General features: G+C 36.1%; 1 protein-coding gene across 4 annotated transcripts in view; it reads left to right on the plus strand.

Moving 5' to 3' along the window:
• phkb (phosphorylase kinase, beta) overlaps positions 1-14,124 on the plus strand; it is a 138,634-nt gene that overhangs the window by 58,420 nt on the left and 66,090 nt on the right. For all 4 annotated transcript variants that reach the window (XM_073908869.1, XM_693105.10, XM_005166403.6 and 1 more), the window contains 4 exons: positions 2,133-2,330; positions 8,446-8,503; positions 10,441-10,518; positions 13,683-13,841. In XM_073908869.1, the coding sequence (XP_073764970.1) occupies positions 2,133-2,330; positions 8,446-8,503; positions 10,441-10,518; positions 13,683-13,841 (493 nt within the window). The remainder of the gene's footprint in view (positions 1-2,132; positions 2,331-8,445; positions 8,504-10,440; positions 10,519-13,682; positions 13,842-14,124) is intronic.

A 14,124-nucleotide genomic window follows, 5' to 3' on the forward strand; every position in this document is an offset into this window, starting at 1 on the left:
CACTTACTTGTTCACATGCTCAGACTGACAGAGAACAGGTATTATTTGAGCTTAAGATGTCAATGTAAAGTCAGTCTGTATGTATGTGTTAAACATGTTGAGGAAGTTAGATGTCAATCTGCAGTAGGATATGATGCCGGGATGTGACAAACCTCTGAGGTTGAGCTTTAATAAATGAGCTTTTTTGATTACGATAAACACAAGTTTTTAACAACTTCAATTTCATACCTCGTTCTCATAAATGTCTTTTTTTATTGTGATGTGACCCCTATAATAGCATCTGTGTCACCTGTAGAAAAAGTAAAAGGGATAGTTGACTGATTTTCAAACCCATGATTCAAATTAATAATTTTTCTTTATTTTGTTGACCAAAAAAGAAGATATTTTGAAAAGTATTCATGGATGTCACTGATTACCAGTTTCTAGAATTCTTCAGAATACTTACTGGCGATGTTAAATTGCGAAGATCTAAAGTTTTCGTCAAAGGGCGTGTCCGTGGCGGCCTCACAAACTTGGATGTTTCACCATGAAAGAAAAAGTTGTTATAACTCAGGCATTGTCTGATCTGCTTTAAAATCCAAATGTTTGATAACAGTCCTGACCTGAACACGTTTACATGCAAATATCCAGTTACAGTCATAGCACCATCTGCTGGCAACAGGAAATGACATGTTTTACACTGTAACAAACTCCTCCTGGAAATTTTATCAGATTTAATCCAAGTTTTGTCTGTATAATCCAAAGGTCTTTGTGATGTTAAATTGTGAAGATCTAGAGTTTTTGCAGACTGACAAAGTTCAGTGTTTCGCCATGAAGGAGGAAGTACTTATAACAGCCAAACAATAGCTGCGTCCCAAATGGCACACTATTCACTATGCACTCATGCACTATGTACTTATGCACTTACATACTCAACAGCATAGTACATGTATGTAGTGGCGTCCCAAATGGAACACTAATGTTTTTTTACTAAGCGGAAATTCAAACCGTTTCCCTGATGAGGTTTGACGGTTGCCAAATCAATGAAATAAACGACCGAATTTTCAAATAATACCTGCCGTGAGTATAACCACATTCACCATCGGGAGGTGCTATAATCACTCTGGTAGGGAAATTTTGCTTTCACCATCCAAAATAAATAAAGTTATCCAACTGGTGCATCCGATAGCTCCGCCCCTTCCGCTACGTAAGCAGACCTGCGGTCGTTGAGTGCGTGAAGTGTCCATCATTACACTTAATTTTACCGGCTGAATAAGTGCATCATCCGGGTAATTAAAATGCTCTTATTATTGTTAGAGTTTTCACTGTGAACACACTACTTACACTATTTATACTACAAAATGGCATAGAATAGTGCATAAGTATGCGATTTGGGACACAGCTACTGTCTGATCTGCCTGAAAACTCACAGGTTTGATGAGATTCCTTTCCTGAAGACATCTTCATGCCAATACTGAGTCACATTCATAGCGTAACCTGTTGACAGAAGGAAGTTTGGCATAAATCTGTGATTTTTTTTCAGGTTATTTTTTATTTATATCAGCTTAAATTATTATTGTCCACTGTTCTCTGTCATCCTAAGGCCACTAGTCGTTGGTGAGCCCAGGTGCGAGGTCCCTTTCATCGCTGCTTGCAGCTTTAATCCTTCTTTTTTGTTCAAAAGAAGAAAGAATAATTTTGAGGGTGAACTATACTATCAAAAAATCCCATGTATAGTATCAATCAACTTTCAAAGTGTCCTTCGCCATTATCAAAGCACAGATCGGATTCTTCTCTATGCCAATTTTACTGGAGAACAAAGTAATCTCTGCCAAAGAACAGGTAAATTAACACAATTAAGCCTAATGAAGGCTGTGCATTATGCAGAAATATTCTTCATTTCAAAGGTAGTTTGATTCAGTGGCTTCAAGTGTATAGACTTACATATCCCATGTATTAAAGCCTCTCCGTGAGTCTGACTAATGTGTTATTAAAACTGCACAGGCTAATGCAGAAAAATAGACCATTCTCAGGAAGAAAGTGCTCACTTAACCCTGGGTTCCCTCAATATTTCCTGATGGAAGGCAAATTCAATAGAGCAGCAGCGAGTCGCTCAATGCCTGCTTCTAATGCGAATGCTCTTGTCTTTCTAGAACACAGATTCAGCCCTCCTGCCCTGCATCAGTTACCCAGCGTTCGCTGTGGACGATGATGCTCTGTATTCCCAGACTTTGGACAAGATAGTCCGCAAGCTGAAGGGCAAGTATGGCTTTAAGCGATTCTTAAGAGACGGCTTCAGAACAGCCAATGAGGACAAGAACCGCAGGCACTATAAACCTGCTGAGATGAAGGTGAGTGTGGTTTACGTACCTGTTGAAATTAAAACTGGCTCATAGCAAAAATTAAAACAGAATATTTCTTCACATTTGAGAAGAGTTATTATGACTAGCCTCAGGTTTAGACAATTTATTTGAGAAACAAAGATTTTTCTATAAAGGTAAGCGACAGATCTAATAAATGGCGTTTTCATGTGCCTCTTTTTAATCTGGTGCAGATTTGCTTATTTATCCATCTCTCAGGAGAATGCGAGGGCTGCGGGTAAATCCCATTTGATTGGGTTGAACAGTGAGGATATTAACTCCAGAATTAGCCTGGGAACACGCTGAGTCTGAATCTGAAATCTGAAAGGGGAAGATTTATCCTGCAGCAAATCATTCCATCAGCAGCAAGAGCTGACCTCCTACAATGAACAAGCCCGTAGAGAGAAATGAGAAATAACATTCCTCAAATTATCCATCATTGCAGTTCATTTACCTGATTTCTCCATCCACACCCAACAAGAAGTACCATGGTATTCTGGTGCATTTTGAAATTCAGATACCATGGCGGCACCAAGCTGTTCTTTATTTATACTGTAGGGCATTCCCCAGTGTCAACCAATTGTCATTCAAGTCATTAGTCGACTAATCACACATTTATGATGTTCGTTTAATTGCTTAAGTATATGTTGGGAGAAAGTGCTGTCTCAGGGCTGAGAAATAATGATGTTTGTAAAAATTTTTCCACATTACAGAGAAAATTTGAACCATAATGATTTGCATTTAAAATAAATTAAGTGTTGAAGCACATGCATAAAATCAGCTGAGGCAGTACTGGCAAATGTTGTGATTATGAATGTGTGCGGGAAATAAACTGCAAGGAGACTGCATTAATATTTTAATAATTTCAAAGAATGAACTCAAAGCAAAACAAGAATTATATGCAATTACATCACAATCTATGTGTGCGCCAACACGATAACTTAAAACACATTTTGGTTTAAATAATAATAATAATAATAATAATAATAAAAACAAGCTAAACATATCACAAATATTTTTGTTTCTCTTTAAAATGGGCACCAAGAAGAATAATCCATAACTTATTTGCATAATGCAACACTTATTAATATAAAAAAGAATAACGGTCATAATAACCACACCACCTGACAAGTATCCAAGTTTTAGGAACAACAAATAATTACTTGACTTCTAGTAAATCATTTGGTATCCGAAGTGGCTTATAAGAAAGGCAAAGGCCTCTAAATTACACTTATTTTACCAAAATACAAATATGATCAATATTTAATTATTTAATTAGGACAGCAAGGTCTGACTCTGCTTAGACAAAAGTCTTGTCACTTAACAGAAATAATTTCCAGTATAGAAAATAAAGTCATGGTGCAGTGGAAAAAGAATTCATATTGTGTATGACCCATGAGGTTGGACGACTGCATTCATACATCTCTGCAGTGACTCAAATAACTTATTAATAAAGTCATCTGGAATGGCAAAGAAATCGTTCTTGCAGGACTCCCAGAGTTCATCAAGCTTCTTTGGATTTATCTTTAATGCCTCCTCCTTCATCTTACCCCAGACATGCTTAATAATGTTCATGTCATGTGACTGGGCTAGCCAATCCAGGACCACCTTGACCTTCTTTGCTTTTAGGAACTTTGATGTGGAGGCTGAAGTATGAGAAGAAGCGTTATCCTGCTGAAGAATTAGCCCTCTCCTGTAGTTTGTAATGTAATGGGCAGCACAAATGTCTTGATACCTCAGGCTGTTGATGTTTCCATCCACTCTGCTGATCTGTCACATGCCCCCATATTGAATGTAACCCCAAATCATGATTTTTCCTTCACCAAACTTGACTGACTTCTGTGAGTATCATGGCTCTATGCAGATTCCAATAGTTTCTCTGCAGTATTTGTGATGATTGGGAGGCAGTTTAACAGATGATTCATCAGAAAAAAATTACCTTCTGACACTTTTTCAAATGATCAGCTAGAAGTCAAGTTATCATGTGTTACTCTTACAACTGGGATTGACGACAAGACTTTTGTCAGGTAGTGTATATGTTTCTATAAAACTGCATGACAGCTGTTTGGTGCTAAAATTAATAAAAGAAATAGTCTAAAATTAGGTATTCCTTAAAATATATATTCTTTAAATTATATTCATTTATTAATTTTCTTGTCGGTTTAGTCCCTTTATTAATCTGAGGTCGCCACAGCGGAATGAACTCCCAACTTTTATTTTTACGCAGCGGATGCCCTTCTAGCCGCAACTCATCTTTGGGAAATCTTTAAATAAATATATATATATATATATATATATATATATATATATATATATATATATATATATATATTTTTTTTTTTTTTTTTTTTAATAGACTAAAATATTTGAAAAATTGGTTTCAGTGAGCAGATTCTATGCATATAAGTATAGCCTATGTATTATTTAGATATGAATAAATAAAATGTAGCAACAAATTGGAAAAAAAATATATTTTTCAAAACAGCCACTTTCAATATGTTGGAAAGGCTGCTGCAATCAATAAATGCTGCTTAGTTTATGTTTTTATCATAGAATCGCTCATAAAAACTAAACCTAAATAATCGAAAGTAAAAATCTGAAGTAAAGTCTAGAATCTAAAGCAGCATCTCAATACAGAGTAGCAATATTTACTGAGAAACAACTAAGGGTATTAGAATTAGTGATGGAGGATTTTTTGAGGAGACATAGATATAAGAATAGAGGGTCTCATTTGATGTAACATTTTAGCTTACCTATTTTTAGCTGAACACCATCGTCACCTCCTTCATTGTCCCAAATTTATAAATGGTCCTGTCATACAAATGAAAGAAATCCACACTTAAGGTTACGTCCATGTTGACTAAAGTTCAATTTTGCTGTTCACTAAACCAATGGCAGGCTTGTTACAATATGGTGATGACAGCTAATGACTTTTAGGAATGGCAGATCAATGCTTTTGATTACAATTGGATATGTATGCAGAAAGAAGGCACATTTCAATTTGCATAACTGCAGGCTTTTTTTTTTTTTTTTTTTTTTTGGAGGCTGATCAGTATTGAAAATATAAAAATCAGCCAACAGACTGTTGTGATAGAAGCTCATTTGGATGTTTTCCCCTAAACAGGACTGATACCATGTACTGTCCAGCACAGTCTACTATATTTACTTAATTTTTAAAAATGATATGATTAAATGAGCAGCCAATGTATTGACTTTTTCTTTTCTTTTTTTATGAATAATTAAAAGTGCAATCAAATGAATATATGTGTGTCTAGCTAATTAATAATACTTTAGTAAAAATCAATGACATTGCTGGTGAAAAACAAGCCAATCTGAACAAAACACAGACTCTGATGATCTATGTGAGATTATTAATTTGCACACCACAGGCTGCGGCACAACATTTCTTTTTGAGATTACAACAATTATATTTTTAGGTTTATCTAATCTTGCATTACACTTACAATGCATGTAAATTACAAAAATAAATAACTAAATAGGAGTTAATTAACAAGAAATTAAATAAACAGATTTTTAAAAATGAAACGACCGAAAATTAAGAACTGAAACCAGCTTTAATGTTCGCAAATAAAACGTGTTGTGGTAATGCAGAATCATTAGTCATTTGAGACAGCACACTTTATAATGGCTCTAGCGAATCTGCAAAACTGTGTTTAAAGTGAAACTATTTCTCTTATTAGAAAACAATAAACACGATTTTAGCAATTATGAACAAAACTTGGAGAAGTTGAGTCTAGCATTGAGTCCTCCGCCTTCAGAACTGGCCACTACTGAAAATTAGGCTGCCACTTACTGGTAATGTATTTCCTCAGTCAGAGAATTTCCCTAAGTGTTGTGGCTAACCGCGGCTAGTCATTGAATTCTGTTCCCTGAGACACGGGGCGCATTTCTAAAGGCCACATTTGTATATTGTGAAACTTGTCACTTATGTTTGTAATGCAGCAACAAACACATGTAGATGCTGTGTGTGTGTTTCTGTGTGAGAGAGAGCAGGCACTGGCACAGGTGGTGGAGCATCAGAGCAGAGCTTGTTAATATTCACAACCATTCCAAATATGGTCAAAACTGAGCTTTTCAATCTGTGGTTATAAAAAAAAATTCTGGAGAATTGAACTTACCTAAGCCAAATACTTACTGATATCAGAGAACATCTCCATGTTATTGACCAGTCACGCTCAAAAAAGAGCCTTTCTGCATGGCTGGAGTTTCCATTCTATTAAATCTATAACCAAGTTATGATGGCAGAGGATTTCAAGCCTGGATGTCTCATAGTGACTGAATGTCCTCTGGTAAATGATATTGTCTTACTAAGTAATTGTGCTAAGTGAAGTCAAAGCCCTATGAGACAATTCGCTGTTTACTGTGAGTAGGCCTCCATGTCTGCTCTTTCTCACCCAGAAGATGTTCATTTAATATGTGTGCCTCATCCAGCTCTCTGACTGCACTTCTCTCTGACTCTCCAGGGGGTTATAGAAACTGATATTGAGAGGGGAAACAAAAAAAAAAACAACACTAGATTTTATTTTTAGGCTTTCAGGGTTTAATATAAGCCTGTTGGTGCAACTGGTGATAAGATTTCACTTATAGTCTTGAAATATTGTCCTTTGAATCAAATGTTTGTTTTTTTTCTCGGTCAGTTAGAGAGTAGAATAATGTAGCTATATCTTCTCAGTTTTAGATGCTGACTATACACAAACCCATATTACCCTGAAACAGCTTATTTGCGATATGCCAGTGATGTGAGACCAGTCCAATTAACAGCCTTTATTTCATTACATCCTAATCTCCCGTTCTGATCTCCTAATGCCACGCCGATTGTCTTCCGAGATCGCTGGCGGAGATAGAGAGGTCTTAATTACATTTGGGGAAAGGTTGAGAGACATTTTGTTCCTCGTCAGCCATCAAAGTGTGCGTTAGATTTGTGCACCTCTTAAGCAGCTCACAAGATTTGTATTTTCAAAAGAGAGATTTGAATGGAGGCTGTCATATTATTGGCAGCAACGCAAAGAGGATCACAGAATTGTATTACCAACGTTTCATGCCATGAATGGGGAGAATATTGTAAACGCGTGAGCTTATTATAAGCTTCATAAGTTTTAATTGCAGCCTGGAAAGTGGGTTGCTAAATGTGGTGTGGTTTTTATTCGATGAAATGGCATCCGAATGCTCCATAGGCCCACACTAAATTGTTTATGGTAATCCCTATTTATTTGGTTTGATATTGATATAAATGTTACGTTTCTGATGGATTACTTCCATAGTAAACTCCGTCTGCCCACACACGAAGCTCTAATTTCAGATTCATGTTTGAAAAGTAATGCTGGCAGTGTTTTACGGAGCATCTGTAGGCACTTAAATGTTGACTTATACTTTTAAATGAATGCGATTAAAACGAGCCGCAGTCTCATAATTTGAATTAATCATTGCTTTTTCACACTCGCAAACCATCTCTACATCTGAGTTGATTTTAATTTCAAACCCAAGTGATTCATGGCTCGGCTCTAGGGAAAGAGAGACGAAGCACTATGGCTTTTTAATGGAGTTTCTGCATGACTGCTGTACTTTACTTCAACATAATTGTTTTCTGTTTTTCTGAACTGTCGTAAGTTGAAAACAGAGGTTGTCTGACATTACCTTTGTCATTTGAAGGGCTTATGTTTTATGTATTTGCATTTTGGTACAGGTAACATGTGTAAATATATACTAGTCATTTAAATGTGTGTATAATTTTCATTCTCACAACCACATTATGCTAATAACACAGATTTACTGTAGGAATACATGTCAGTGTTTCCCAACTCTGTTCCTGAAGGCACACTAACAGTACATATTTTCAATGTCTTCCTTATCAAACTCATCTGAATCAACTCATCAGACCATCAGACTCCAAAACCTGAAATGAATGGGTCAGATAAGGGAGACATCCAAAATATGTGTACTGCTGGTGTGCCTCTAGGAACATGGATGGGGAAACACTGCATTAAACAAAAGCATTTCTAAACATTTAATTATATTTGAGTTATTACTGTGTATGAACAGTTTCTGTTATTACTCATGTCTTATTCTTTTCCCTGTTGTTTTTCAGCTCTTTGACGGTATTGAGTGCGAGTTTCCAATTTTTTACATCTATATGATGATTGATGGTAAGAGTCATGCATATTAGTTGAATATAATGAATTTTATTTAATTTCATTAAGTGATGTACTTGTTATATGAGTCTTCTTGAGGTACCAAACTCTGCTCTAAATATGTATATATTTCTTTATTTTTTTATTTTTTCCAAAGAATTTTAACCTATTAACAGTTTTTTAATTAAATTTAGTTTTTTAATTTACAGTTTTGTTTTATTTATTTTTTGAATAAAAGATTTGTTTTGCTTTTGACTCTATTTTGAAAAAAAAAATGACAAACAATGCAGCATAAACCTAGTTACATTTTTATTGTGGTGAATATGGTATAGCTAACCAATTACCTTTTTTTTACCATGACATTTTTACTGGTTTTAGAAATTACAGTGTTTCATATACATGCTGAGTTCATTTGTAAATGTCCTGTTTTTGAGTAGCATTATAGTCCCTTTAAGTGATTTTACTCGCTGGCCATCTTTAAAATGTCTCTTGGGCAGTATGCTCAGGCATTCTGTCTGATTGGGGAAACATTAAATTCTCCAAAACTGTTTGCAAAGCTTAAGATTACTTTACATATTTGGAATCATCAATTAAATTAAACATCAACTGACTCAAAAGTTGGCTTCATAAGTATTTTCCAGCTTGCCCGAGTTAATACTCATGCGAAAGGAACAAGATTACGAAACCAACTTTATTTATGGCCATTTTAGGCCGTACTCACCCTAGGTAAGGTACAGTTGTCTCGAACCGGGCCAAAGCACGCTCGTCCCCCCTCCTGTCTCCCCCGACGGCCCGCACTCACACCACAAATGGGCCTCGGCATGCTTACGTCATCGCTGCTGCGCTGTTCAGTGAGAAGTGCTCTCTCACTCAGCAGCACAGTGGAGATTTCTCTAGTTATATCGTTTCAGTCGTTTGATATGCAGTGACATGCTGTCAAATATTTCGCCAAACAGTCCTTAGGGATGCGGTGACACGCAGTCAGATATTTCGACAAACAGATCAGCCACTTTTGGCGCTCAAAAACAATCATAATGCTCTCGTGCTGCAGGAATGAGGAGGTCTGCTGAAGCCGCGCAGCTGTCGTGCTGTGAGGAGTTCTCATCTTTAATAAACTACGGTAGTTTGCGTTCGCTGAACCAGTAAGATTGATTAATAAATCCATATGAAACAGCCCCTTAAAAGTCACATCTCGCTTTCAGTTTTGGGCTTTGGCGCGTTTTGCACTCACACACAAGCGTACCACACCAAAACCCAAGTAAACCGCGCTCAGGCACACCTCTTTCAACCGGGCCAGGGCCAGCCAAGTGAACCGTGCTTGAGCCCGATTCAGCGCACTCACACTTCTCAAACGATCCGGGAAATGGGCCTGGGCATGGTACAGATGGCATAGTGTGAGTAGGCCCTTACACATTATCATAATGCTTTGTCAGATCTCGCTGGTCTCCTGAAGTAATTTACAACTCAATAGGTAAATCTTCTTTAGCGACTCCTTGTTTACTAGTTTGCGGGCGTTTGAGTTGTTGCTGTCATGCGATGTGTGTAGGACAGACTGTACCTCACGTTTTTTTCATACAGATTAGAAAAAACCCTTTTGTTTTTAAGTGTAACTGGTTAATTCAAAAGATTTTAAGCTTTATGTGGATATATTTATTATGTCTGTGAAGCAAGTATTCACTGATATTACAGTGTGTTTGTTTGGCCACATAAACTGTAGTAAAAAAAAAAAAAGCACAAGTCTGGTCCAAGCTTCTCCCCTGGACAAACATTAGCTATATAACAAACGATGATTGGCTCCTATAGTAGAAGGCGGAGCTTCATTCGCCAGATTGACTATAAAACTTTTTTCTATTCAACACTATACAATTGACATGTCTTGTCTATTCTGTAGTCTTTGACAGATTTCCTGTAGGAGGGCGGTGTAATTTTTTGTAATTTTCCTTTCCATTCAGGTGTGTTCAGAGGAAACCCCGATCAAGTCAAAGAGTACCAGGAGCTGCTACAAGCTGTCATTTTCCAGTCCTTTGAGGGTAACTTACACAAACAGATACATGCATATGAGCATTTTTTTTGGACAAACTGCCAACGCTTGTCATACAGTGATGGTTCTGCTTTGCCAGCCAGTGTCCTCCAGCCCCTGCCAATGACTGTTATTTTCCCATTACTCTTTATTAGAGTGGCCCTTTCGTATTCATCTCTCCCACACTGCATGATTTCCTCAGACGCGTCTCAGTCAAGTGCACAACAGAGGAGATGCTCATTATTTAAACAGACCAGAACACCGTTGTTTCCCCACAGGCAGATTTAAAAAATAAATAAATAAATAAAGATACTAAATAAATAAAAAACTGCTTTCATGCTGTTTGACAGTCCTTCAGACCCACTACCCTTCAGAAGTAGAACCATAATAAGCAACATAATAACTCGCTCAGCTCATTTCATTTGCTTACAGTGAGCCTCACCAATACAAATAAGAGCTTAGTTTAGTCGTCTAAATTAGGCTTGTCAGAAAAGGTGAAAATATGGTTAGGCTGGATATTGCTGACAGCCAGTTTGCTAAATTCAAGATACAGCACATCCAACAAATGGGAGTGGCAGTAAAATAAAAAGCATTTTTGCTGAATACTGAATATTTTATATTCCAGACAAAATGTGGCCAGTTAGTTCTTTTGTTTATTTTATGACAAACAAAGAAAATAAATTCCAAAGGCCTATTAGTTTACAACACTGCACAAAGGGATTGTAAGAATGTATTCATGTTTAATAAAATTTGTTATGTGCACCCATTGAAATATGATGTGTTTGTTTTGTTGGGAATGAAGATTAACAGTTAATATAAAAGTCTGGTGTGTCAGATGAATGAAACACTCAGAGTCGGAGATGAAGAAAATTTACTGATGATAGTTTGCCGTTTCATGGCAGGAGGGCTTCATGCTGTTGCAGAGCTCGCTGGCTGGACTTCTGACTTAAAGTAACATCAACACAGCAATTATACTCTTTACACAAAACCAGAAATGGTGTCAACTCCGGTAAAAGGTTCTGATTGTTTTAAGCAAAGATAGACAATTCTTAATAGCTACGTCAATGCGGAGTCCAGATAGGGATGAAGTGAGAAGGTTTGGGTCAGGTCCATAGACTGTGAAACAGGGGTGCTCAACCCTGTTCCAGGAGATCTACCTTCCTACAGAGTTTAGCTCCAACCCCGATCAAACACAACTGAACCAATTAATTAGGACCTGAACAGCACTTGATAATTATGAACAGGTGTGTTTGATAAGGGTTGCAACTGAAATCTGCAGGAAGGTAGATCTCCAGGAACAGGGTTGAGCACCCCTGTAGGAAAAGATATGGACGTAGTATATTTAATGTCACAAATAGGTTTGTAAATAGCGCAAATGAAACTACAAGTTGGTGTGGTCAACTGTTGCCATTTTTTTCATGCATCATCTCGCCGGGGGTTACCAAAAATGGGCAAAGAAGCGGAACGCAAGTAAAACTACAAACACCTGCTAGCATTTTGCTTAGATGAAGCTTTCTTTGGGAGAAACACTTAATACTTCATTACCTTTGATTTGTTTGTGTTCTGACCACATGTGCTTGGTTGTGTACTAAAACAATAAAGTGTTTAGTCTTTTAAAAACACTGTTGTAATACATTGAGCCACTAAGCATTACTTTTTATGACGTTTTTCTACTTGAGGAAAACGCTAATTACTTTCAAATACTTTAAATAAAGTCTACATTTGTAAATGCAAGGCTGTTTATGAAATCTAGGCATAACACTGTATGACAACGTTTCAGATGACAGCTTAGCCTACAGCTAATCAATCTGTCAGATTCTGGAGTGCATTACAGGTCTAAAGAAAATTTTAAATGCTAAATTATCTTAAATAAAACAAATACATTTATAGAGATGGTATAGAAGTATGCAATTTCACTCTTCTGGGAAATGAAGACTACATGAATGGTTTGTGAGCACAATTAAGTGCACAGCATATTATATTATCTGATTGTAGGAAATAATTCCAAAAGGCAATTGACTGTGTAAAGCCACATAAAACAATCAAAAATATGATGTATATGCCAAGTTCAGTGGCTAATCAGGTGACATGGTGACCACTTATTATGCTGTCACTCAAGTGGCCACACCTTTAATTATGCAGACTTAGTATAAAAGAAATGGATGAGTTCTAAAAAAATAAATAAATTCACCACCTCACAGTTGCATATACACCAAAATCGTTTTTTTGTACCAGGCTGTAAACACCTTTTTTTCTGCTGTAAAGGTATGCCATTTCAACATTAGGGTCTATAGAAATGTGCTCTATTATGAAGCTGGTATAATCAGCATTCTGTCTGCTATATTCTTACTACAGACAGTATATCTTGCATTAAAATGAAATCACTTTAAACAGAGGTAATGCATAAAAATAGCAAAATCAATTTAGACAGTATTAACACATAGCAATAACAATAGGAACATGTGTTTACAGTCATCAGGCCCTACAGTTCTACTCAAGAGGTCTCAATGACCTGTGACCTGATTTGGTGAGTTTGGAGCTGAGTTTTGACAGACAGGGAGAAGAACAAAGATACCGAACATTCCTAAATTAGGCAATGTTTTAACTTTATTCATTAGTCACAATCATTTCAAAGATTAAATACTGATTTAAATAATTATATAAATAAAGTAATGAGAAAATGGAAAATAAGAAAAAGGATCATTTAATCCTTGCTGAGATGGATTTGAAAACAGAAATCCGACCTCATCCATTTATTTAAAAAAATCACAAAAAGTTTAATATTGTGTTAATAGTTTTACAATAAAAAAGAAAAAAAACGTGTATATATATATATATATATATATATATATATATATATATATATATATATATATATATATATATATATATATATATAAATAATTTTTTTATAAAGGTAAAGGTGCATTTTTTTGCTGTGATTTCTCAAATCATTCTTATTTGTTTCTTGGGAAAAATTTAATTATTATTATTATTATTATTATTATTATTAGGTCAAATTATTATTATTTTTTATTTTTTTTTAAATGCATCATACTGAATAAAAGTTCCTTATTCTTTTAAACAGTAGTGCATATTATTTAGCATAGCAGTGACTGTGTGGCTGCACAAAATCTAACCTCTTTAAATGTTGTCTAATTTGATACTCTACAGGCCACGCAGTTATTCCTAAGTATTATCATGTGCCGGCGGACTTTGTGGAAGCTGAACAGAAGAAACACGGCAGCCAGAAGCGCTTCCCCAGCAACTCAGGCCGTGATGGGATGCTGTTCCTCTGGGGACAGGCCCTCTATAACATCGCTAAGCTGCTGGGTGAGTTTCAGATCCATCTGGAGCCCGGGGTCAGGGCTGCTTCACACAACAAAGACTCCCACTAAAAGAGTTTACACAGATATTCTTTTATTTATTCATGCAGCAGCTTCATGCCATATGCTCACGCTACTCCAAAGGAAAGAGAGTTAAATCTACTTTAAGAGAACTAAAAGAGACCCTCTTTAGGATAAATTGTTGTATAAATTAAATACTGAGACTGTGTTAAAGAGCTCCAATTATGATGTTTTAAAGGTTTTGTTTTGTAAATCTTCTTTAATTGATT

The sequence above is a fragment of the Danio rerio genome, chromosome 7, assembly GCF_049306965.1.
Source record: "Danio rerio strain Tuebingen ecotype United States chromosome 7, GRCz12tu, whole genome shotgun sequence".
Lineage (NCBI taxonomy): Eukaryota > Metazoa > Chordata > Actinopteri > Cypriniformes > Danionidae > Danio > Danio rerio.